The sequence below is a fragment of the Amphiprion ocellaris genome, chromosome 18 (assembly GCF_022539595.1).
Source record: "Amphiprion ocellaris isolate individual 3 ecotype Okinawa chromosome 18, ASM2253959v1, whole genome shotgun sequence".
Classification (NCBI taxonomy): Eukaryota; Metazoa; Chordata; class Actinopteri; family Pomacentridae; genus Amphiprion; species Amphiprion ocellaris.
Window position 1 is genome coordinate 2,786,309 of NC_072783.1, and position 26,878 is coordinate 2,813,186.

General features: G+C 37.3%; 1 protein-coding gene across 2 annotated transcripts; it reads right to left on the reverse strand.

Annotated features, from left to right (window-relative positions):
- Nucleotides 1–666: 666 nt before the first annotated feature.
- On the reverse strand, nt 667–21,071 carry LOC111570785 (protein FAM171A2). 2 transcript variants are annotated; one of them, XM_035949719.2, is made up of 8 exons: nt 20,824–21,071; nt 15,362–15,589; nt 11,329–11,421; nt 9,327–9,485; nt 7,380–7,559; nt 7,105–7,218; nt 4,606–4,753; nt 667–4,418 (listed from the first exon to the last, which is right to left on the reverse strand). In XM_035949719.2, exons 1-8 carry the CDS (start codon nt 20,921–20,923, stop codon nt 2,930–2,932), a joined length of 2,511 nt encoding a protein of 836 aa, XP_035805612.1. In that variant the 5' UTR covers nt 20,924–21,071; the 3' UTR covers nt 667–2,929. The 2 variants fall into 2 exon arrangements, with proteins under 2 accessions (XP_035805612.1, XP_023129492.1); XM_023273724.3 differs by having other exon boundaries at nt 4,627–4,753; nt 20,824–21,050.
- Between the last annotated feature and the right edge of the window lie 5,807 nt (nt 21,072–26,878).

Sequence of the window (26,878 nt, forward strand, 5' to 3'; positions counted from 1 at the left end):
GTATTTTTATTCTGACAACTCAAAATTTGTTGTATTCCTGAGTTCTAACTTATCAGTAAAGGGTTAGCAAATGATTTATTTATTATTAATAAAAACATTTGTAAGAAGATTTAATAAAACAATTTTTTAAAAATAAACTGAAATACTATATTTTACCTCCTAAATCCTGGTTTTCCTTTTAAAAGTTCCCACAAGTACCGTTAGAGTTACAATAATCATTTACAGTATAAATTCTGCATCAACTTGTTGTAGTTTAACCAATCAGAAGTTGTGATTCTATAATTATTCATTATATTAGTGGGTCATTAATTATTTAAAAAAATGTTTTATTTCTATTAATTTAAAAATTCTTTGTTGTGAAAATTAATCTTTAAGGTATGTAAAAGCTGCTAAAAATAGCTAAAATAAACATTGTTTACATTAATAATATAATGAGATTATAACTCACTGCAGGTTGCTTAAAACATCTACAGTCATGACTAAAACCTCTTCATAAATCAATATGTTTGCATGTGAGAAATATTTAAATCCAGAGCTTCATGCTTTATATTGTTGTATTCTTCCATTAAAACGTTATCAGCTGCATTAGTTTGGATGAAGAGGTTTATTATTTACGACTATGACAGTAAAACTAATGAGATATTTCAAAATAAAACCCCAAACACAGACCGTGGGAACAAATTTATTTCTATGTTGTCTCATGTACAGAAGGAATCAATTTACAGTTTACAAACAACTGACCAGGTTCATGAAGCGAATGGTTTACTGCACAGGATGAAGGCCTACAGTTCAGTCCTCCGGAAGTTACTATCAAAATCCAACAAAACGGGCCTCCGGTTTCTAAAGTGTCCTTCAGTATTCAGACAGAATACTCTCCGAAACACAAGTTCACAAAATCTAGTGAGAAATTGCACAACTCATAATAAATTCCACATCTGGTCCGGAAAAAAAAACGTACATTTACAGCAGTGGACATGACAGTTCAGCAGGAATCGTTTCATCATGGCGGGGTTTTTCTTCAGACTTAACATCACATTTTTAGCTTTGTACTGTAGGCTACTGACACAGGCCTATGAACAGCAAGCAAATGGTGAAAACATGTCAAGCGCGACTTTTATACAGCCTTCGAGATTTCCCCTCCAATGTTTTCACTTCAACCGATTATTCTGCAAAAAACGACGACAGAAAAGCCTTCAAGTTCACAGTTGCGTCATAGGCAGTGGTGATGCTAGGAACAGCGGGAGCGTGTTGGTCAGTATGTTATTGTTGTAAACATTTACGACCGGAAGTGAATTTTGTTCGAGGTGGATTACAGGGGAAGAAAAAAAAGTCAGTGTATCATCTTCAGTTCATTTGGCAACACAGTTCAATGCATTCAGCGAGTCACAATTTGTGCCAAACGTTGTTGTCTCAAAAAAGGTCTAGTTTAAAAACACCCTATTCTACATGTTACATGCACATCGTATACACATAAAATCTCATATAATTCATCATACCATTTACAAGTTTGGTGAAAAAAGAGGATAGATACAAGAAATTAAGATATCCAAGGATGTAATAGCCACAAGAAAAGTAGTCAGTTTTGGCAGGCATGCTCCCCAGAGTGACGCGTGTTGTTGTTACCACGATGCAGTGTGCTTATCAGTGCCTGCCGATGTCAACGGCGAAGTGTAGGTGACGCCTAACTGCATTTTTTAAAAAGGGACCGGCATGCCTATCACTCGATCCTTTGTGAAAGAAGGCACTTACAGGAGAGAAGTGGTACAGGCCCTGTCTGCAAACAACCCCTGTGGATCTCTTTAGGATATTCTGTTAAATAAGTAAGTCTTCAAGTAAAGTGGTGTTTTTACAGAGCCGCATCTGTTCAGACTTACCCATGTTTCTTGGCGATTGGGGGTTTAAACTACTCAGGAGCCCGGGGATCTGTAGAGGGGGGGCTTTTGGTGCCTTCAGTTTATTTCATACATTCATATGCATGCAACCTTTCTATACCAAATGGTCTTTCAAATGTCTGGGCATCTATTTACACAACAGAAATTGCAAAGTCTCTGCTGGCCGAAAAAATTCTCAACAACAGGAGAAAGGCAGAAATGCGTACTTTTGGCAGAATTGTACAGTAGATCACTGCGATAAATCAATGACAAGAAAGGATGACAGAGAGACTTGGAGATAATGCTCAACGATTCAAATCATTACTATCTGAATAAGGAAGTTACAACACATGAACACAGTACAGGAGGAAGAGGAAATCAAGTACATCCCTGAAGGAGCAAAATGCAAGTCGCACGCTGGAATTTATGGTTTGCATTATCCGTTTACAGGGGCTTATGACAAAATCAGGTATAGGTTCTGCACTTATTTGGGCTTTTCCTTCAAGGAAAACGTATCCAAGTGACAGTTTAGGACAACGGCTAGTCAAGAAAACACAAATTTCTACCATCAACATGAGCTTGTGAGTAGAATTAGTCCAGGAAATCTAATTCACCTACATACCCACCAATTCCATAAAAAATGTCATCTACTTCCAAATTCTTGGTAAGAATCAATCAATCAGTTATCAAATTATTAGTAAGTGCTCTATTCTTATATTTTGCTCTATAAAATGGCTATTTCCACAGTCAGTATATGCAATGGCTCAGACGATGGTTCAGTGATGTGACAGGTGACAAGGTTCACAATAAACTGGACAGATTTCAGTCTACAATAGATCAACTCAGCGGAAACCAGTGGGATTGACTGACAGTGAGACCACGAGAGTAATTAGTGCGACAGCACCTCACCAGAAACACAAAGGTAAAACGACAACCTGAAAATGGACCAGTGAAGCAGTGGTTGTGCTTATTCAGATCTCTCTCTCTGTGAAAACATCACTCGTCTTCCATGTTTGTCTAAATAGACTGTTCAAGGTCCAGTGCTCAGTTCAAGAAGCTCACTTCCTGGGGTGAAAGACCATCAGAGGCCTGTCCTCGATCTTCTGCCAGGGGCTCTTCTTGTTCTCGTCTTTGTCGTCGGGATCGTCCTCGGGACTGGTCATGGAGTCGCGGCGGTTCTCGCTGTTGCTGCTGCGGCTGCTGTTCACACGACTGCGTCCTCTTCTGGGGATGGTGGACCCTCTGGAGGATGGACCTTCATCCAGAAGAGGGGTGAGGGAATTCTCCTCGGGTGAGACTGGGCGTCCCTCGCTGCTGCTGGGTTCGCTGTGGTCAGGGTAGGCCAGTTTGGAGTAACTCTTTCCACCACTGCTGCTGATGCTGTGGCCCTTCCGTCCTCCTGTCCCCCAGCGTTCATCTTTTCCCTTTCGGTTGGCTCCAGCTTTTCGTTCTTGGGACTCCAGAGGTGGCTCAAGGTTGACGTCTCGTGGGACGCTGCTGGAACCTCCAAATCCACCACCACCACCGCTGAGGTCATTCCCGACATCAATGTACGAGTGGCGCACATGAGCGTTGGCACGTCCATCCAGGGAGATGAACCAGGCCCGCGGATGCTGTTTAACACCCAGTTCCAGTAGCTTCTTCTCAGTTAGAGCCTGAAGTTCCCCGTTCATCTGAGCCATGGTGGAGTCGTTGAATAGGACAGGGATGGTCACGGGTCCGCCGGAGGAGTCGGACGCCCAGCTCGGTTCCTCAGAGTCGTCGCCTTGGGATCCGCCTTGCTGTTGTTGCTGCTGCTGGCCTTGTTTCTGGGAGTGGTGGTGATGGTGCTGCTGCCCTCCACCCATCTGGGCACCGTCTTTGTCTTGTTCCTTTGAGTCCTTGCCGTCTTTGCCAGAAAACTCAGACGGCAGGCGCATGTAGTGGGCCGGGATGACCAGGGTTGGCACCATGCTCCGGTACATGTTTTCCTTCATCTGGTCGATGGAGCTGCAGAAGATGATCTGACCCGGCTGGGTGTTGAGGGATGTGGGTCTAGCAAGGCTGTCTGCTGCTGCCGCTGAATATTCCGGAGGTTTGTCGGACTGACTTGGCACATAACCTTGGAAGCGAGGTGGGGACGGGGGATCAGAGGAATATCCTCGATTGTCGTTGGCATTGTGGTGTCTGTGATAGTCAGACTCCTTTCCCTCTTTGGGGCTGTAGCTCCGGTTGTAGTCGTCATGCAGCAAAGGGTTGTCCAAGTTGTTGGTCTCGGTTGCTCGCGTAACCTTCATAGGGAAGCTTTCACCTCGTTGGGAACCTGAATTCTTTCCCTTGGCGTGTCGTAGCATGTGGGCTGGAACATGCTTGGTTAAGTCCTCCCTTGAACTCTGGTAGTCTCGAGACGGGGACATGTCAGATTTGTCATTGGAGGGGCCTGATTCAACGTGGCCGCCACAGATCAGGTTCAGGCGTGAAGTGGACGTACCCTGGTCTCTCTTAGCGCCGTTTAGATTGGACGCATGGGGCTTGCCTTGCTGTCGACGAGGTTTCAAGCACTTCCGCCTAGAAAGTAAACAGAAACTGAAGGTCAGAAATAAAACAAACGGTTGCTAACTACTTGGGGATTAGAAGAAAAGTCTAATCAACGAGAATCTAAAATCATATCCACATTCATGCACGACTGTTTGCAGGGATCACCCGCAAATCAATTCTGTTATTTTTGCTACCAATAGAAACCTAAAACTGAGACCTGCGCCTACGCTCCCCACACCTGCAGTAGTAGAGCAGCACGCAGAGCAGGATGAGCACCAGCAGTGCCAGTGAGCCCAGGATGGAGAGCAGGAACAGGGTGTGGTAGGTGGTGATGTCCCTCAAGCCTGGATGGGACAAACCCAAACCTGCAAGGTAATCAAACAAAGAAAGTCAACTCTAATTCATTTACCTCCACAGCACACTATTCTGACAGGACTACATGGGCAAAACAAAGTTGAAAATGGAAGTTCTACGAATAAACCTTCTAGGTTTCATTTGATTTGCCCAATTAAATCTGTGAAGGTTGGTTCAAGTCAAAGAGAAACAAAGACTTTCAGAATTTGGTTGAACATCTAATCTTGAATCACCTGGATTGAGGAAACTCTTACATTCATGATCTAGTATTCCATTTCCACGAGGACTTAAACATATGATGAACATATGCTTGTATTATTGAAAGCATTGTCTACCAGTTGGTCTTTCCACCGCTTTGGTCTGGACTGTTGGATGAACTGCAATGAAATTTATGAATCTGCTCCACCAGAATGTCAAAATGTTCACTCTCTGGTGGATTATCTCAATTGCTACATGGAAAATTAACAGACATTCATGGTCTTCAGAGGATAAATTCCACTGAATTACACATTCCCTGAACTTTCCTGTAGTGGCTCCATCAAGTTTGCGTTATTTTATGAAATGTACCCACAACCAATGAACGTAGTGACATTAAATTTAGCAAAAATATTCATACCCTCCCGAGGATGTTTAATTTTTCATCTGGTGCCATCATCAGGTCTGAGTTTTGGTTCACTCAATCCTTTAGTTTCTGACTAAATACCGATCAAACAGTAAACAAACACACAACAAAATAAAACACAGGCATTTTTCACCAGTGTCTGGTTAGTTTTACGTAAAAAATACTACCTACGTTTAGTCAAAGATCAGGGTTTGGTTAAAACAGAAGACCTTTGTTGTCATGGTCAGAATAATAACGTGATTACTTCAGTTTAAAAATCTAAAACAAACAACACTCTGCAATGTTATCAGCCAATGTTTTGTCAACCTGTCCATCTACCTCAACCTCCTCCCACTGAGCCTTTATGGCTTTATAAGTCACCCACTTCTGTACCCTCACTGGAGAGTACCGTCACAATGGAACATAACTTTAGGCAGTACAAGCTGTACTGAGACTTGTTTCTATTCTTCTAAGTAGTAGTCAACCCTTAAAGAATGGAAGAAGAAGCAACAGTACTTAACAACTTCATGAAAGCACCAAATAAAACAAGCCTTCATGACTTCTTTGAATTATGCGACAACATCTGTCCCACAGTACCAAGAGGAACATATGATGTTATTAAACTGAAACACCCTGAAAATATAGATATCTTCAGGGCATAATTTAAAGGAACCTTTCATGGAACTTCAACCTTTCTTTGGTCCCAACTTCAATAAACAACCAGTTCAGTCTACATTTATGTATCCCAGCTGTTTTGTTCTATGAATTATGAATTACGGTTTTATGGTTCATGACTCATTCTTCTTTCTAAAAATACCTCACAGACACATCTTATTTTATCTATCCAAATGGTTCCTTCAGTCCCATGTAGTCTAAAGCCTGGTGAAGATTAACTCTCATGTTGTCCTGCAGGTCAAAATTGACACATTTTAAAGTTTGAAAATGTGGAGAAAAAATATATTTTCATAGTGAAAACTTCTGATGTCCACATTTTCAATATTTTTGGGAAATCTTTGAACATTTTTTGGTGGAAAAAAAGAAATGTTAAGTAAAAGAAATGCTGAAAAAAAGTTTCTTTAAGAACATTCAGAAAAAAAATCAACAAAAATCCAGCGAATTTTGCTGGATTTTGGTAGATTTTTTTTGTGAATGTTCTTAAAGAAAATGTTAGAAGTTTTACTGATATATATGGAATCACTTTAGATATTTTTAGGATTTTTTTGGAAGATTTTTACTCATTTTTTGAAAATATTTACAAGAATTTTCTTGCCAAATTTGGGGCATTTTTTTAAAAATATAACTTTTAAGGGAAACTTTTAATGAATTACTGGAATTTTCCTCCTAAAGGTTTTGCAAATTTTCAGAAATTTGGGGAATTTTTTTGCTGAATTTTTGGATTTTTTTCAGACAAGGAAACAACATTTTTTTGGTGCCTGTAAATGAAGACAACAGGAGAGTTAAGCAAATAATCAGGTAACATTTCAAAAAGCAATGGCTGTTCAGCTGCATAAATTTCAATACAAAACAATAGCAACTCTGTTGGAAGTTGCAGATTTTTAAATAGGACTTTTTGAGGCGTAAAACAAACTCTCTAGAAGTGCCTTGATTTAGACCCTGATTGCTGTGATGGAAACGCTGCTATATGTTGATTCTGTTTTCTCTCTGGGCACAAAAAGGAAGGTCTGTTGGCACAACGGCAACCCTGGAAATTAAAACCAGCACAAACGCCAGGGTGATGAGATGAGAGACGAGCTGAAGTACCTGAAGATGAAGGAAATGCAGCCAACCAGTATCCCATCTGAGGAACCACCACGTTCCAGACAAACTGAGCTCCGTCCTTTTTGATGTAGCCGGTACCGTTCCGAACCCACAACCCTGGAGGAACGGAAATAACCATCAGCGTCAAAATAAAACCTCACGCCAACATTTTGGACAACATGCTTGGAAATTCTAGCAGACACGGCTTTCTATTCCAGCCAGCTGTTACGTAACGTCGTGCCAGTTCTGTTCCTCCATGATTTATGTGTTTTGCTCACCCGTTTTAGGCTGATACATCCAAGCAGGTACGCTGGTGGCCATCCTGTTCCGAGTGTCGGACGGCAGCGGCACAGAGATGTGGATGGGATCTGAGACCTGGATGGCGCTGCCGTCTTTGTCAAACAGCTGGATGCTGACGACTGCCAGCGCTGTCAAGTCTGTCCACCCTGTTTCTGCACCTGACGGGGAAAATATCAGCTTCAACTCCTCTTATTCGTGCTGTTACAGGATTTTAGGGAATAAACTAGCCCTGGTGACTGTTGTATTCCAGCCTATAATATAAAACACTCAGTATTTGAGGCTATGGCAAGCAGTACAATGAGAATTCTGACACTTATTCAGTGTAATTATTGACAGGTGGAGTGTCACATTAGACTTTTTTTGCAGGAACTACTACACTTTTTATGTATTGTAGGAATTTAGAGGTCTTGTTCAGATACTTTAGTGCCTTCTACTGCTACAACAAACAATTATTTTTACTTATCAGCAGACTATTCTTTAATAATCAATCAGTTGTTTAGCTTGTAAAATCCCAGCAAGTGTTAAAAAGTGAACAATATTATTTCATAGACATTCAGTTTACTGAACAAACAGTGGAAAAACTGGTAAATCTTCACATTTGGAGACGCTGGAGCCATCAAATCTGTATATATATTTTTAAAAATAGATAAAAACTATCAGGTATTGAATTTATAGATTTATTAATTTCAGCTCTAGTGCACTCTAACAATCAGGGAGGGATTTTGGAAAAAAAAACCAAAACAATCTCGTACCCTTATATTGGTAGAATTTCATTAATTTTCTGTAATATTTCTATAAACACACATATTTTTGGCAATTTCAGCTGCTATTTTAAGTATATTCAGCTACAATAAATGACATCAGTCCTGCTGAATGAAAGTTATCATATTTATAGAGGTGTCAGTTAAACTTCTTGGCTGCAGATTGTGTTGCTTTTGCTTTAGCCCTCCTTTTGTCCTCATTTACAGGCACCAAAAAAATATTGTTTCCTTGTCTGAAAAAAAATCCAAAAATTCAGGAAAAAAAATTCCCCAAATTTCTGAAAATTTGCAAAACCTTCAGGAAGAAAATTCCAATAATTCCTTCAAAGTTTCCCTTAAAAGTTTTATTTAAAAAAAAAAAAATCCCCCAAATTTGGCAAGAAAATTTGTGTAAATACTTTCAAAAAATGAGTAAAAATCTTCCAAAAAAATCCTAAAAATATCTAAAGTGATTCCATATATTTCAGTAAAACTTAAAATATTTTCTTTAAGAACATTCCCCAAATAATCAACCAAAATCCAATGAAATTCACTGGATTTTGGTTGATTTTTTTGTGAATGTTCTTAAGAAACATTTTGAACATTTCTTTTTTTCCACCAAAAAATGTTCAAAGATTTCCCAAAAATGTTGAAAATGTGGACATCAGAAGTTTCACTGTGAAAATATATATTTTTTCCCACATTTTCAAACTCTAAAACAGGTCAATTTGACCTGCAGGACGACACAAGGGTTAATCAGTGGGGTGTTTTCTATTTTAATCCATGGTTTAGCGGCACTAATATAAATGTGATGGACAAAATGAAGTGAAAATACACATAATGCAGTTGAGTTATTGCATTATTTGGCTTCAATCCACCAAGAACTGGGTGTGAAAGACTTTTTCTTCATTATATACAATGCAGACATTGGAAATAATGTACATAATTACACCAATATATGATTTGTTTAACATCTCCTTCTCAAATCGTGGAAATTAAGCTGCTTCTATGACACTTGCAGAACATTTTTCTGAGTGTTTCTACCAGAATTTATTCCAATTCAGCCACATGAGCAGGTCTGAGAGGCTTTTCTACATGAAAATCATATTGAAAAAACAAAGCATCGCCATGAAGAAACCAGAACAAACACACACTTTTAGCCAAACACTGATTTCTTAGACAGACCTGAGCTGTTGGTCTCTTGGCCCAGCAGAAAGGGGAAACCTCCGATTTCATACTGACTCCTGGCGGTGGTCAGGGAGGCCGACAGCGCCGTGTAGTTGGAGCTGGACGGCAGCTGAATGGACTTCCTCTGGAGCTGCACCAGCGGCTGGTTACGAGCTCCTGAAAAAGAAAGTCTGTCAACGCTGCAAACACCTAAGGAAGGTGTAAAAACGCTGCTATTTTAGTATAGAGGTAAGAGGAGGTAGCTGGGTTTGGGAAAACTGTGCTGTTGCTATGGTTTTAGCTGCAGCAAATAACATCTGAATGTTAACCAGTAGAAATCTATGGAGGACTGAACATGCAGGACTGAATCCATCATCACTCTCTGCTGGAGACAAACTAATTTAAGATGTGATGAGAAGAATAACTGAAGGGTAAAAAAAAAACAAGGTTCTCATCATCTAATGCAGGGGTGTCCAACATGCGGCCCGCGGGCCAAAAGTGGTCCTCCAGAGGGTCCAATCCGGCCCTCAAAGTGTAAAAACTCCAGAGAAGACATTAACCGCAGATTGTAAATTAGTAAAACTATAAATTTAAAATAATTTCTAGACCATGACAAGTTGTGTTGATCATAGAGTAAAATACTAGATTGTTCTTTTGCCATTTTGTGTCTCATTTTTGTAATATTTTGTCTTGTTTTTGTTGTTTTGTGTTTCCTTTTTGTCTCACTTGTGTTGTTTATCTACTTTTCTGTTGTTTTATTTCTCACTTTTGTCATTTTTGGTGTCTCGTTTATAATTTGTCCATTTTTTGTAACTTCTTCGCCAATTTTTTTGTCTCTTTTTTTTGTTTCGTTGTTTGTCTAATTTTTGTCACTTTGTGTCTCATTTTTGTCATTTTGTGTCTCGTTTTTGTAATATTTTGTCTTATTTTTGTTTTTTGTCTGATTTGTTGTTTTGTTTCTCATTTTTGTCGTTTGATTTCCTTTGTTTCTCGCTCGTGTCTTTCTTATTTTTGTCGTTTTGTTTTGCTTTATTCGTTTTTTTGTGCATTGTTTGTGTCATTGCTATGATTTTAAAATAATTTCTAGACCATGACAAGTTGTTTTGATCATAAAGTAAAATATTACATTGTTCTTTGGTCGTTTTGTGACTCATTTTTGTAATATTTTGTCTTGTTTTTGGTGTTTTTTCTCTGACTTTTGTCGTTTGTCTCATTTTTTGTTGTTTTGTGTTTCCTTTTTGTCTCGCTTGTGATTTTTGTCTTATTTTTGTCATTTTGTGTTTCGCTTTATTTGTTGTTTTGTGTATTGTTTGTGTCGTTTTATGTTTTTTTGTCTCGCTTCTGTTTGTCTACGTTTTATCATTTTGTTTGTCATTTTCGTCATTTGTGGTCTCATTTTTGTCATTTGCCCATTTTTTTGTTGCTCTGTTGCTTTTTCGTCTAATTGTTTGTCTCTTTTTTGTTTTGTTTCGTGCCATTAGTCTCATTTTTTGTCGTTTTGTGTCTCATTTTTGCTATATTTTGTCTTGTTTTTGTTGTTTTTTGTCTTTTTTTCTGACTTTTGTCGTTTTGATCATAAAGTAAAATACTTTTTTATTCATTTCCAGAATTCTAAATGTTTTTGTATTTGTCGACACTCTGTGATCTGGAAGTTGTAATGTGGAAATGATAAACTGAGGCTGAATGTTGTTGAAATTGAATTTGCTTTTCTTAATAAATTTCAGGGTGTTCATAATGTTTAGTAGAAAGATAATTCCTTAAATGTGAATATTTTCAGATGTACCTTTTCACATTAAAACAAAGGAAACATTAGGAGTTGTGGTTATTTCTAGGTTACTATGCTGTGATTTTACTGGTCACTGCAGATCAAACTGGGCTGAACTAAAATGAGTTTGACACCCCTGATCTAATGGGTCTAAACTTTGCGTTTTGGTCTGATAATCCTAAAATCAAGATACAACACTATAAATGAACATGCATGACAGATAAAACATCCAGAAAAATGACCGTTTTTCCTCACCTGGTGACCCAGACAGCACCTGCAGGACGTCATCGTACAGAATGAGAGTTCCAGGCCTCTGAGCGAGAAGGTACAAGCTGACTGATGCGTACACTAAAGGAGGAAAAGATCCAACGAAATCAGCAGATTTTACAGGTGCAGCACCGACGATGCAGAGACAGAGTTTCATTTAAGACTCCAACACTTCGGCTAGTTTATTGAATCTCTGCCTGAAGGAACAGACTCACATCCAGGCAGTAATAATGCCTCAAATGTCGGCCAAAATTGAAAACCATGAGCTCTACCGATCAGAAACACGCGGGATAAATTCAAAATACAGTATATTTCCTTCTTATTACCACCAGGTCAGAGTGAGATCTGAATGCAGTGCCACTGATGTCATTAAATCTGAATTTAATCTATAATTTTCGTAGATGCAGCTCCACAAACACATCTATTTTAATGACCGTAGCACCAGACAGTCTCTTAAATTCAGACATTTAGAAAACCTAAGATGCAACCTTTCAGAATTTGGTCAAAACAGCAGCACCAGGTTGTATTTTAATAAGAAATACGAATGATTCTTTTACCACCAGAACCATGTGAAGAGACAATAATAATGCAGTTTGATATCAGTTTCAAGATCACACCGGCCAAATATGAAAGTATGCTGGAAAATCACAAAACAGCAACATCGGAGACAATTTCGTATTATTATGTTGTAATTTTTAGTATTTCCCAGCAGAAAATAGCAAGGAGTTCTAGAATTTCATAAAATTATTGCAACCTAGACCCTGATTAATTCTAGAAAACTGATGCCAGCAGCAATACGTGCCACTAGAAACTGAATTTAAATCATTTATGTTTGAATCTGAACTGCTTAAATAACTGTACTAAAAAACTGAATTTTTATAGCAAAATATGAATAATTATAGTACAAATTGAATATCTAACACATTGCTGTAAAACTGTATGAACTGAATAACTGCACTAAAAATTTAATTGGAATTATAAAAATTTAAATTGTAAAATTGAAACTTAATTCAGTTCCTTTAAAATTTTATGAACTGTACGTTAGAAATTTTGCGAGAGGAATTCAACCTGGAGTCTGATTAGTGCTAAAAAACTCAAATGGGCAGCAATATGTGCCGCTAGAAACTGAGTTTAAACCATTAATGTTTGAATTTTGAACTGCTAAATTTGAATAACTGTACTAAAAAAATCGAACTGGAATCATAGAGTTTGAAATTGAATTTGTAAGATTGAAACTGAATTCGATGGCTGTAAAATTGTATGAACTGTACTCTAGAAATGCCATTAAATTATTGCAACCTGGGCACTAATTAGGGCCAGAAAACTGATACTGGCACCAATAAGTGCCACTAGAATCTGAATCTGAAGAATTTCTATTTGAATTTGAGGTGCTAAATTTGAATAATTATAATAAAAACTTTTTATTTGAATCACATAACTTTAAACTGAACTTGCAAGACTGAAATTGAATTTGGTTTCTCTAAAATTGTATGAACTGAATTCTAGAAAATTCCAAAATTAATGGAAGATGAACCCTGATTAGTGTCAGAAAACTGACGCCAGCAGCAACATGTGATACTAAAAACTGAATTTTAATGATTTATATTTCAATCTGAACGGCTTAAGTTGAATAATTATACTAATATAAATGAGTATGAATTGCTAAATATAAATAATTGTAATAAAAAATGGAATTTGAATAATAATTTGCAATTCAATTTATCGGAATGAAACTGAATTCAGTTGCTGTAACATTTCACAAACTGTACTCTAAATATTCGATGAAGTTAATGGATTTGAGTAATTTACATTTGGATTTCAATGACAAAATCTGAATAATTGCACAGGAAAACTGTAAGACTGAAACTGAATTTGGTTGCTGTAAAATTTCACAAACTGTATTTGCAGTTTTGACAGCAGCAAAGACTTGTCAGACTCTCTAACAACAAAAAAATGGCATCATGCTTTATTCATGTCCCTTATTCCGTTTGAAAAGTGTGGAGAGTGATTTGAATTCATGCATCTGAAGAGCCAGTGACAATCCTGAACGATCATTTCCTTTGTGTGTGTTTGTTCCTAGGAGAAAGGCTTCTCTTTTTTCTTTTCTTCACTAATGTTCCACTTAAATATGTGTTTTTAGGTTTTTTAGGTTGTTTCTCTAAAAAACTAAGAAAAAAAAGAAAATTGATGGATCATCCAATCAAAATGTACTTTTTGCTCAGATTGACGCTCGCTCTTAATATGATGATGAACTTTCTTGAGTGTTTGCTGCAGGACTGATGTCGACAGAAACAGAAAAATGATTCAGCAGCTTCCTGCAGCATTTGTAGAGGGCAGGACAACACCTTTTGATAATCACATATGAAAACATTTTGTAAATGGCATTACTGCCAACATGAGGCAAAAGAAAATATCCCCAACTTTTACTCATATATAATAAAAAAAAAAATGATTAGACTACCCTTGTTTTCTTCAATTTCCTGTTCATTTTAATGCCTGGTGCAACTAAAGGTACATTTGTTTGGACAAATATAATGATAACAACAAAAATAGCTGATGAGAGTTTAAGAGTTGATATCAGACATTTTCCATGATTTTCTTGGTTAAAACCAAAATCCCTTCAGTTCTTCCATCAGTAGCTCTAGCATTGTTCTGCCAAAAACAGTGCTTTTAGGATTCCATGTTTTCTTTTCTGTCTGTTTTAGTCACATGATCCACACAGGAGTTAGTACTGATTCATAACCATTGTTTCTGATGACTGCATCCATGCGTCTTGGATGTTCTCCACCAGCTTCTGACATTGTTCTGCTGTCACAGCAGCCCATTCCTGTTGCACTAATTCTAACTAATTTGCTTTGTTTTTGGGCTTGTGGTTCTCCATGTAGTGTTTGATGATTTTCCACAGGTTTTCAGTTGGATTTAGATCTGGTGATTGAGCAGCCAAGGCATGGTTCCAATGTTCTGGTTCTCCATCCAGGCTTTAACTGACCTTGTCTTGTTGGAAAATCCAGTCATTGGAGGCAGGAAAGAGTTTTCCACCTGATGGAAGAACACTGTTTTCAAGAGTAGCCCCAGACATGACCTGGTTCATTTGCCCTGTTCCACCCAGACTGAAACTGCCCCAGATGGTCACTGATCCACCCCCATGTTTTACTGTAGGGGCAGACAGTCTGGTTTGTAGCTTCTCCAGGCTTCCTCCTAACCAGTAATGTGGCTGGAGTGGACATCAACTGAAAACTGGATTCATCCCTGAAGAGAACCTTAGTCCAATCATCAACAGTCCAATCCCTGTGATCCCAGCAAAGAGTAACCAGCTTTCCTCTGCCTTTCCTTGATGAAGGGCTTCTTCCTGCCCTGTGGGACTTCAGACCAGCTTCAACAAGTCGCTTTCCAACTGTTCTTGCAGAACAAGTCCCATTTCTCCACAGTGTCCACTCATTTTTAAGGTTCCTGAAGGTCTGATGACGATTCCTGACAGGAATGGATGAGTGACGGTCATCTGGTGGTAGAAAGACGTTTCCTGACCAGCTAGCAGTTTGGTAGAACCATGTTGGGCTTGTTTTTTCTTGGTGGAATTAACGGCTGTCTTGGAGATCTTCAGTTTTTTCTCTACCTGTCTCTCACTCACGATGGTTGCCTTTGTAGCTTCACATAATTCTCTAGTTTTAGACGTTATATGAGAGCTGACAACTTCTGAGTTGTGCTACGGCTTGAATGTCAGCAGGAAACCACTCTAGACCTTTGGATGTGCTGCTGATGACATGAAATGGCCTCTTATAGACCCTGAAATACAATGAAGCTGAAGCAGGTCAGATAGGACACAATAACGTATTATGGAATCAGCTGCATTTATGGTCGTGTTCATTGTGTTCTTCAGGTAATAGACCTTTAGTGGTACCAGAAAACAAGGGTGGTCTAATCATTTTTTCCATGACTGTATATGATACATATTTACTCCTTCTCAGGTCTTTTACAGAGCAGTGGAATCCATAGAAGAAAATAAAAAGAGCTGTGGACTCACGTGGGATGCGGCTGGAGTGCCAGGGCACCGAGTTGGTGACGTAGTCCTGTTTGGAGGCCGTGATGATGACCCACGTTCCGGTCCGGTACTGGAAGTTGACCCTCACCACGCCATCGCTGCCGGCCCGGCTGGACGCCAGCAGGGTTTGGTTTCCGTGGACTTCCACCTGAGCGTCATCCAGCGGTGACAGGTCGCTGTTGTCAAACACCTGGACTTTTATTTGCACCTCTGGAAGAAAAAAACAAAGCAGAGATTGAGTCAAATATGGAGTTTTTCTGTTTCATACAAGTACAAATGGAATATTTTTGCGTTTTAATCATAAATCAAGTTACTGTTCTTGTTTTCACTGTTGTTCTAACTGTTCTCATTGTTGTTTTTTATTATTTAAAGTGCATATTTAAATGTCCATTTTAAAAGGGACATCAGAGACAGTCACACAGATTCAAAAAACCTGTATTTTCGGTCCACGTGATCAAATTTTAATGCGTAAAGTGATGTACATTCTTGGAATTTATACAATTTGAGTATCAACATATGGAAGAAATCAATGCTTATGTACATTTTTTGTTCAGTCATTTTTTTTAGCTGATATTCTTAAAATATTTGCAACATCTGTAACACAGCAAATTAAATTTTTATGGTATTGTGTTGTATTCATCAGTGAATTACCAATTCTGCAAGTCTAAAAACCCCAAAATATTAAATCTACAATGGTATAAAACAGATATTTTGGAGGATCAAAGCCTCAGAATCAGCTTCATCTGTGTCGCTGGGTGGAAAAACGATCCGATTCCCAAATGGAGACAGAAAAACAACAACGGGGGAAATAAAATGGTCAGAGAAATGGTGATGTGGCAGAAGAGATGCAGCTGTGCAGGTTGTTTGAAGTCTATTTACAGAAAGCAGAATTCCCCCCAGAACACAAAGGAACACTGAGTCAGAGACCAGTGATTCATCCTCATATCTGCCTTTAATTTCCTAGAAAAGCTTTGATACGGAGCTGCAGATTCAACGACAGTTTAATGAGTATGCTGGGACACGGTGACAGTCTTAATTAGTTTATGTCAAGATAATTAATCCCATCGCAGCCCAGTTCAGTCTGCAGCAGGTCAAGAGAAAAGGGATAAATATTTGATTTGGGTTAAATGGAGCGATTCAGTTAAAGAACTTCAAGAACTCAACTAAACTCAGATAACTTTCTCTTTAACAACTCATTTGTTGCATTTAGTTTGATGTTCCAGACTCCTGCAGGCTGTCTAACTCACAAAAATACATTTATTTGCGATGTTTTGGTTCCAAAACATCAATGTACTGAAGGACAAAATTTAATAACATGCAAAAAGTTACAGAAAAACGTCTGTAGGTCACAATCAGACACGTATCCCCAAGTTGTTTACATTAAAATGGTACGAATACTTAAAACCTCCTAAGGCTCAACTGCATTCATGAAAAACATCCCCAAAATCTGGCAGCAGCTACACATAGGTGAACCTACAATGTTGTTTTGGAGTTCAAGCCTTCTCCTATAGCATTAATAGGGAGTTCCAACTACTTCCTGTTTAAGATGGCCTCCCTTTTTAGCAAAATGATGAAGTTCTATCACCAAAATATTGCTGGTTAGACATTGTGCATGAGTCTGTTTGAAACTTTTGGATGTGATCTCATGAAATAAATGTGCAAAAACCTTGTTTTTCTTGACATTTGGCCTGCAAAAAACCATCTAGCTTGTTGTTTTAAACACCCAAAACCTAGATTTGAGTTCCACTTTAACCCTCATGTCGTCCTGCGGGTCAAAATTGACCCATTTTAAATTCTGAAAATGTGAAAAAAATATATATTTTCACAATGAAACTTCCACATGTTCAACATTTTTGGAATTTTTTTGAACATTTTTTGTGCAAAAAAAGAAATGCTGAAAAAAAAGTTTCTTTAAGAACATTCAGAAAAAAATCAACCAAAATCCTGTGAATTTCGCTGGATTTTGGTTGATTTTTATGTGAATGTTCTTAAAGAAAATATTAGAAGTTTTACTGATATATATGGGATCACTTTAGATATTTTTAGATTTTTTGGAAGGTTTTTACTCATTTTTTGAAAATATTTACAAGAATTTTCTTGCCAAATTTGGGGGATTTTTTAATAAAACTGTTAAGGGAAACTTTTAAGGAATTATTGGAATTTTCTTCCTGAAGGTTTTCAGAAATTTAGGGAATTTTTTTGCTGAATTTTAAGATTTTTTTCAAACAAGGAAACAATATTTTTTGGTGCCCGTAAATGAGGACAACACGAGGGTTAAAAGTGGCATCAGAGACAGTCTCACAGATTCTAAAAACCTGTATTTTCTGTCTGTGTGTTCAGGTTTTGATGCTTAAAGTGATGAAATGTGTCTCAGTGGGTGATGCTGCTGCTGGTTTGAGTCACTTCCCATAGATGTGGATTATCATCGGGATGACGGAGACGTCTGCAGCCCTCAGACACACCCTCCACAAATCCAGCCATCCTTCCTCCTTCATCCTCATGTTTTTCAGCTTCCCCCCGGAACGTTCTGTTTCTCATCTCCGCCTCTTGGACGGCGTGGATGTGGGTCACGGCGGGGATGTTTCCATGGAGACGCTCCGACTCTCCAGAAAAAGCTGCTTGTTGTGCTTCTCTGTCCCCCGAACGGCAAAACCCCTCCATGAGAGCACAACTTCTGGAAGCTGACGTTCACGTAATCAGCAGCATGTATGTATGTGTGTGTGTGTGTGTGTGTGTGTGTGTGTGTGTGTGTGTGTGTGTGTGTGTGTGTGTGTGTGTGTGTGTGTGTGTGTCCGCTGTGTGGTGATAAACGCTGTCATCCATTAACATAACTGCTCCAATAAAGGCTCTGCTGTGGGTGGATGTGAGGAGAGGATTTCCTCAGTCTGGGCTCGCCACTTGAAACACCGAAGCCTGAAGCAGCTCCATTGACAGGAACACTGAGAGGCACTGTGTCTCGGCACACAGAGTCTGGGAAAGTTTCACTCCCTCAAAGTGCTTCAGGGTTGATTCAGTGCAGTTTAACCCCATAAAAACTCAGCGCTGCCGCTTTATTAGGCCGAGATAAATCAGTACGAGTCAAATCCTCAGGCAGGAGGCTGATAGTTTAGTAGAATTTGTGCATCTGTGTGTAGTTTATGCGCTTTTCTTTACATATAATCAACATATACTGCTGTTTTTTCATTACTAATCAATAAATCAAGTCATTTCTGAATTAAATGATCAATTATTTGGTTTAAAAATTGCTAGAAATGAGTGAAAAGCTTTGGAGAACTAAAAGCAAACCCCAAGAAACTCGGTTTATTGTCGTAAAAAGGGCTAAAAGTTGTGAATTTTTGGTCTCACTCTGTAAAATGTGCAGGTTTCTTTCAACAGTAGTGGATTTGGTATGTTTTTTAAATGATTGTAGGTCAGTAAAACTCACCCGAGGTGTCTATTAATTAATGACTTTCTCATTTAAGCAGCAGCTAAGGAAGAAATTCTAGTTCTAACAGACAAAATTTCCCTAAAAGAAGTGGTTGAAGTCGTATTAAGTTCCTTTACATTAAAGTAAAAGTGGAAATTACTTACACATTTTGCTTTACATATTCTACTTTTACTTTGAAAATATTGTTAATTATAGTCAAGTAAAGGACCTGAATATGACTTAAAGCACTTGTTTAAGGGCAATTTTGCCTTTTATGACCTAATTTAATTTCACTCTCTATAGATTTTGCTCCTTAGCTGCTATTTAAATGAGAAAATCCTGAATTAATTGATGCCTCAGGTGTGTTTTGGAAACAGCGCAGCACTTCTACTGACCTGCAATCGTCATTAATCCATTACTGTTGAAAGAAAACTGCACATTTATAATAAATTGTAGCAAAATATTGGACTTCAAACTCAATCCTTAAGTATTAAGATTCCCCACTAAAGTTACATATACCACAATAAAGAAATGCAGGATGAGTATTATCACCAACATGTACTTAAAATACAAATTAGTTAAAGGGCATAGAGTGCAGGATGGTGACAACTGATGAGATTTTTAGTCATTTTTTGTCCAAACTATCTCAATCTATAGTTTTTTCTGAGCTGAATATAAGAAGAAGAAGTAAAATTGCTTTAATAATGGCTTAAAAATGTCATTTAAATCACATTTTAACAGATAAAACAGCTCTAAAATACACAGTCAAAGTAGTAGGATGAGTTTTATCAACAAAATGTGCTTCAAATATAAACAGATGATGAAAACTGATGACATTTTTAGTTATTTTTGTCCAAACTGTTGTGATATACTGTATTTTTTAACCAATTATATGCTTTTTGTTATAAAATCTGATTCTGTAGAGTAAATACTTTATTTAAGGTGCTATATAAATAAGATTCCCTACTTAAGTTAAAGTAAATATACCACAATAAAGAAACGTAAGATGAATATTATCAACAATATGTTTTTAAAATATAAACAATTAAAGTTCATAGTGTGCAGGATGGTGAAAATTAACATTTCTAGTGAATTTTTGTCCAAATTATAGTAAAATATTGTATTTTCTGAGCTGGATACATGTTTTTGTTTTGCCATGTAAGTAAAATTGCTTTAGTAATGATTCAATAATGTAATTTAAATCACATTTTAACAGGTAAAGCAGCTCTAAAAAAAAGTAGTCCAAGTAGTAGGATGAGTTTTATCAACAAAATGTACTTAAAATATAAAAAGAAGGTGAAAATTGACAATATTTTTAGTCATTTTTAGTTCAAATTTTCACATTATTTTGTATTTTTTTAACCAATTGCATGCTTTTTGTTGTAAAATCTGATCCTGCAGAGTAAATATTGTTCTCACATGAGTATAAATCAGCTAAAAAAGCTCAATATTTCCTTTTCGAAGCAGTGCAGCTGCAGGATGAAGCATCTGAATGAGTAAATGCATGAATTCCTGCAGTCTGTCTGAGCATCCAAGCATCTCTCATCAGACTCAGCATCCGTCATGCAACCTAATTACATAATGCCCTTCAAAATGCACACAGCGACATAAACACGGACGTTTAAAGGCTGCATCGCTGCTTCTCTGCTCAGAAATGACTGATAAAAGCAGAAATGTGCAGCTCGGAGGCTCGTTTTTAGGACTGGAGGCCTTCAGATCAACAATGACAGCATGAAGGCCTGACAGAGCAGCAGCGCATCTGTAGATGTGATCACCTCCAGACACCAGGGTGGCCTCCCAGCTCCAGCACAGCTCCACCACAGCTCCATCACAGCTCCACCACAGCTTCACCACAGCTCCAGCACCGAACAATCCACCGATCTGGAGCCGAACCAGCGGCAGGACCCTCAGCAGGAGCTCCACTGGACCTCCTCCCTCTGAGGATGTCTGCTTTCAGCGACGCTTTTTGTCGACAAAAGCCGTAAAAAGCTCCAACCACTCCCATCTCCTCATTGTGCTGCATCCCCCCCTGACTCACCGAAGGCTCCCTGGTCTGGAACGGATTTGCACAGCGCCTCCCGGACCGCGCACACCGACAGCAGCAGCAGCAGCAAACGGGAGAAGCGGAGGTCCAGCATCCTGCAGCTACATCTCTGGTCCAGTCCAGGCCTGTGTCCCTCCGTCCCTCCGATCAGAGTCTCCGGGTCTGAATGGAGCCGAGATGCTGCCGACGGTTCGGGCTTCGCCTTGTTTTTATTGTCTGAGCTGCTGCTGAGGAGCTGTGGCGCCTCCTGCTGGTCAGAGGAGGAACTGAGGCTCAGCTGGACTCCAGTGGGGGGAAAATAATAATAATAAACAAAATACTACTACTACTACTACTACTACTACTACTACTAATAATAATAATAATAATAATTCAAACATTTTCTGTAGTGTGGTTTTGAATTTATGAGGCTGCACACACTGATTAAACTGAAAAAACAGAGCCCATGTGCATATTTATTTTTTAATTGCTATTTTTAAAATATTTTATTATTATTATTTTAAAAATATACATATGCATAAATATAAAATATATATATGTATGTATATTGCAGATAAGATTGCCAAAAAATTTGCCCATGTGCATATATTTTTAAATATTATTTTAAAAAAATACATTTTATTATTATTTTTTAAAATATACATTATATCAAATAACAAAAAATAAATAAATAAATATGGATAAGGGCAAATTTTTTGGCAGTTTTAATCAGTGCATGCAGGCTCATAAATTCAATGGTCAGAATTTTAGATTTATACACAATAATATTTTAAAATAAATAAATAAATAACATTTAAAGTATATATATACTGACATTTAAAGTCAATTTAAAAACAAACAACAACAACAAAAAACAAATACGCATTTACCTGGGTAATTTAAATCTTAATGTTCAGATCTGCTGATATCATTTATCATATAAATAAGTTTAAAAATAATTTAAATATTAAGGCTAGGGACCTACAATAATTTTTAATGATTAGCATAAATAATAAGGCCTTACAATATTCTAAATAACAAAATCACTTGAGTAATTTAAACATTAAAGTTAAGACTCTACTGTATTAATAACTATAGGAATTTCAGGATTAATAAAGTTTCATCTTATCTCATCTTATTTTATCTTAATAAAGCACTTGTTGATATTGATAAGAGCAGAACAGTACACTGCAGAAATAAAGTAGTTTTTTTTTATGGTAAAATTCTGGCAGCTGTGGTCGCCAGAACGCTGCCGTAAAATTACAGTAAAACATTTTCCTCATTTATGGTCAAGAAATGTATTCATACTGTTGATTTTATGGTTAAAAAATGTGCATACTGTGAAAAATAAAGTTTTAACCTTAAAAAATATTTGTTTTACTTGAAAATGTACATGAAAATACTGTATAAAATATTGTTTGATTTTTTTTAATAAATATCACAGCATTTTTCCATTATCAGGACAACAGTTTGTGTATTTAACATTTATTAATATAAATACTGTAAATGCAAAAATTCGGGTTATAGCTGTCATAAATATTAAAGCATCTGTTCGTTATTAACATAAAAGTACATCAATTTGACTGGTAACAAACTGAATTTTTACATGAAATAAATACAAAGATATTGCTTGTTATTACGGCGTGTTTCCATTATCAGCACAACAGTAGGTACATTTAACCATGAAAAACTGGATTCTTTCTAAGAAATAAATGCAAAAATTCCAGCTTTGAATGTTATACACATATTAAATATTGTGCAAGAGCAGTAAAATGTTCAAACTGGATCAAACTGTTTTAGAGTTTACAGATTTTTACCGTCATGATTTGACAGTTTTGCATTTTTAGAATGTATCTTGCAAGTTTTACATATAATGTTTGTTTCATTTTTATATAAAATACCATAAAACAACCATCATAAGGTTTTTTTGTGGTGTTTTTGCTGCTTTTTGCACCAAGATCTCAGTAAAGTTGATTATAAATGAACCAAACACTCATAATATTTGTTTTTCTGGGCAGAACGGTGTTGATCTTGTTGGGTTTTTTCAAAGTAAAGCAGCTCAGTTGGAGTTAGTTTTGCTCAGACGTCCTGCTGTGGTCTGTTTCTCGCATCAGGCCTTAAATCTAAAGGAGGTTTTAGTTCTGGACTCCAGGAGGATTTTTCCCTTCAATCTCAACGGCAGCAGCTGGTCGTCATATTTATCATTTTTATTATTTAATTAAAAATTCACATTGCACAGGGATTTTTACTGCTGGCAGCGGCGGGAGGTGTTTGTAGATTTATTGTTGGAGGAAAAAAGTTACACACTTTGGCTCCATGGTTTTTCATTTTCATCACAGAAATCCAATCTCCAGCCCGTAATGGTTTTTCAGACCGACGGTCTCCTCGGAGTGGCTGCTTTGTTTTGGAGAAAAACTAAATTAAAAGTTAGAAAACTCGCTGCTCAGCTCATTTAACCTTTTGTTTAAGGTAAAGAGCAGTTTTCAACACAGTATAATTTGATTATCAGCACATTTTTAGCTGCTGAAGCAGTTTCAAGTGTTGAATTTGTCCAGCATTTTGGTTTAAAACAACAAATCTGCAAAACTTCTGTTGTTTAGTGCAAACAAACACATACTGAGATATTGCTGAGATGCTAAACCGAGATTTTAAACATATTTTAAACATTAGAATTGTCATCGAACATATCATAGTGATGCCTGTAGATGCTGAATTTTTATTTGTTGTCAATTTCATATGATTTATATGCTTTAATATTAGTCGAACAGTGCTGCTAAAGTATGAATAATTCAAAAAATTTTTAAAAAAGAAGTGAGAAAACTGAAGAAGAAAGTCACATTTTTAGAATAAAACCAACAAGAAAATGACAAAAAAAGAAGAACAAAGTACAGTAAATATGTGTTTTTCTGTCTGTGTTTCATATAATAGGTTATGTCAAGATTATTGTCACATTCAGCGATATTAAAGTCTAATTTATTAGGCAGAATGAAACAAAAAAAACACAAAACCACCAAGAAAATCATGAAAGAAGAAAAAAAGTAGTAAATATGTGTTTTGTTTGGCTTGAATATCAGGTGATCAGTGCTGCTGAAGTATGAAAAATGGTAAAATTTTTAAAAAGAAGTGAGAAAATGTAGAAGAAAGTCACATTTTTAGTATAAATCCAACAAGAAAATGACAAAAAAGAAGAAAGAAGTACCGTAAATATGTGTTTTTCTGTGTGTTTTTCGTACAATAGGGTGTGTCAGGAGATTTTTTTTTAGTATTCAGTGATATTAAAGTTCAATTTATTCGGCAGACTGAAACAAAATACTTAAAAAGACCAAGAAAGTCACAAAAACAACAAAAAAAATTGGAAGAATGTGTTTTGCTTGGCTTGATTATATAGTGAATAGTGCTGCTAAACCATCAAAAAATGGTAAAATTCAAAAAAAGAAGTGAGAAAATTAAGAAGAAAGTCTAATATTTAAAGTAGAATACAATATAAAAGAAAGAAAAATGCATCTGTCTCTACAAGTTCAAAAATATTTAGATTTTAGCTTAATAATGACTCAATTTTTAAGCTATTTCCAAGTAAAATGAACATACAATGTGAGTTCTCTGTGTAAACTAAGATCATCCCACTGTGTTTCTATGTTTAGTCCATTTAGACCAGTGGTTCCGTCATCATTTTGAGTTTGGGTCTGTTATTTCCTGTTTTATTTTGTAAAGCTTTCTGTCCCTGTGTGTCTCTTCTACTTTTACTTCCTGTTTTTGCCTCCATTTGCTTCCTCTGTGATTAATTTCACCTGTTACTCACCTGTGTCTGCTCTCCCCAGTAACTTCTCTTTATAAATTCCTGCTTGTTGCTTTATGTTTTTGGTCAGTTAGTTTTGTTGATGTACTTCCTGTTTGCCTCCATGATGCTCTCCAGCCTGCATCTTCTCCTTGGTCCTCTGGTTGGTTTGTGATTGTGGATCTGGTTTTCTTGGATTCTTCGTGTTTGGATGTATTTTTCCCTGGATTTCCGGCCGCTTTCTGTTCATCCACTTGCACCACCACAGTAAGTTTGTTCTTCTCTCTACAACCTGGTTGACATGTCTCCAAGTGGCGCCGTTGATGTGAAAAAAGTCCCAAGTAAGTAATAAACCAACCAAAGCTAGATGTGGTTTTTACCCCCAAAACATGACAGAGAAGTGAAAGAGAAAACACTATTTCCACGATGACTGGGAGGAAGAGTTCTTTTTTTACGACGGTGAAAGATAAACGCGGTGCGACTATTGCGTCGGCAAAGCGGCAAAATGTGGAGAGACTTTACTTTAGCCGCTACAAAGCTTCCATGCTAACTAGCCACCTGCTAGCTCACATAGACTGTATGCGCACTACGGACAGGAAAACCCAGGACTTAAAGGCAGCTTTGGCATCTGCTACGCGGCGAAAAGTTTCTTCGTGGAGAAAAATGTACCATTAGAAAAGCTTGTTTCAGTGAGGACTGACGGGGCTCCTCCATGACGGGTCGCCATGCAGGCTTCATTGTACGATGCAGAGGTGATCCAGACTTCCCAACATTCCTACATTACCACTGCATCATTCACCAGCAGGACATATGTATGTACAAAAGTGGCAGGATTTGATCATGTGATGACTTGTGTCGTGAAGATCATAAATGGCTCCAAAGCCAAACAACCAGGACATTGAAGGTGCTGCTGGAGGAGCTGTTAGCTGAACATGGTGACCTGTTACTACACACAGAAACCCCATGGATCAGCAGGGACCAGTTTTGCAGCGTTTTTTGTCACTGTTGGGCGAAATCGAAGAGTTGATGCAATCCAAAGGGGAAGACACCTCGCTGCTTGAGGACACTGAGTGGATTCTTGACCTCGCATTTTTAACGAACATCACTGGGAAACTGAACCATCTGAACTGTGAGCTGCAAAGTAAAGGTAAGACATGATAAGCTCTGCAATGCCAGGCTTCCCACTAACACACATTTACAGACAAAGAAAGAGGTAACATATGTTGTCATTCAAAACACCGTGCCATTACACAAAAATGTGAAAAATAATTTGTTGAAAACATGTAATGATTTGTTGTTATGATCTGTTAAAAATGTTGCAATGCTGGTGAAAAATGCTGGTGATTAGTACTAATGTGATAGGATTCATTTCAAAATGTGAAAGAGTTGATTTTTTTCTTACATAACTGATAATTTGTACAAACATGGGACAGAGTTCATGAATTGTTCAAAAATATTACAAAGGTAGTGGTTTGCACAAATGAAGCATGATTGGATGACAGTTAATGATTTCCTAAAAATGTTACAAGTGATAATTTGCACAGAAATGTAACTGGTGTGATTTTAAACAAAATGCTGCAAATATGCTGATTCATACAAAACTACCAAGAAAGATATTTACAAAAGTTTCAGAGATGGGATACCTCTGACTTTTAAATATTGGAACAGATTTCCATATATATGTGTGTGTGTGTGTGTTTCCTACCGTCGTTGTTGTGGAAATCGTTGTTAATAATTATTGTAAGGAATAACTAACATAAACGTGATCAGACAGTCTCTTTAATCAATCAATCAATCAATCTTTATTGGTCATTGCACACTTTCATATACAACGAAATTTCATTTGTGCTGCCCTGCCAATGACAGCTCCGGCTGCTGCGCAGTGCTGCATGCACCTTTCTTGAGGAAAAAAGAAAAAGGACATGTTGGGATCTGGGTAGGGATAGCAGAGGGTAAAAGAAAAAAAAAAAGGCTCGTTGTACCAAATGAAACCTCCAATGTTGGGGAAATTCAATTTGAGAAGGAACCTAAAAAAACATATTACATATTATTTTCATCATTATTATTGTTTAAAGATGATGGCGCAAGTTTACTGTTGAGGAAGTTTGTATCAAACAAGGTGTCCTTCGTACTACTCAGTATCCTTGAAGTTGCTCTCAGGTTCAAAAAAGTTGGTGACCCCTGCTTTACACAATGCTAAGCTACATGCTAAGCTAGTTAAAAAGTCACTAAAACTAAGCTGCATCAACATAAAATGAACAAATAGCTGATAAATGATAACTTAGTTTATCTTTT

What these genes read in the sequence shown, in the direction of transcription:
- LOC111570785 (XM_035949719.2), bottom strand. Translation starts at nt 20,923, where the DNA reads ATGCTGGACCTCCGCTTCTCCCGTTTGCTGCTGCTGCTGCTGTCGGTG. An exon ending in CCAAGAGACCAACAGCTCAG is followed by an intron (nt 7,560 to 9,326) that starts GTCTGTCTAAGA and finishes TTTCCCCGTCAG; the next exon opens with GTGCAGAAACAGGGTGGACA. An exon ending in TGTGGGGAGCGTAGGCGCAG is followed by an intron (nt 4,419 to 4,605) that starts GTCTCAGTTTTA and finishes TTTACTTTCTAG; the next exon opens with GCGGAAGTGCTTGAAACCTC.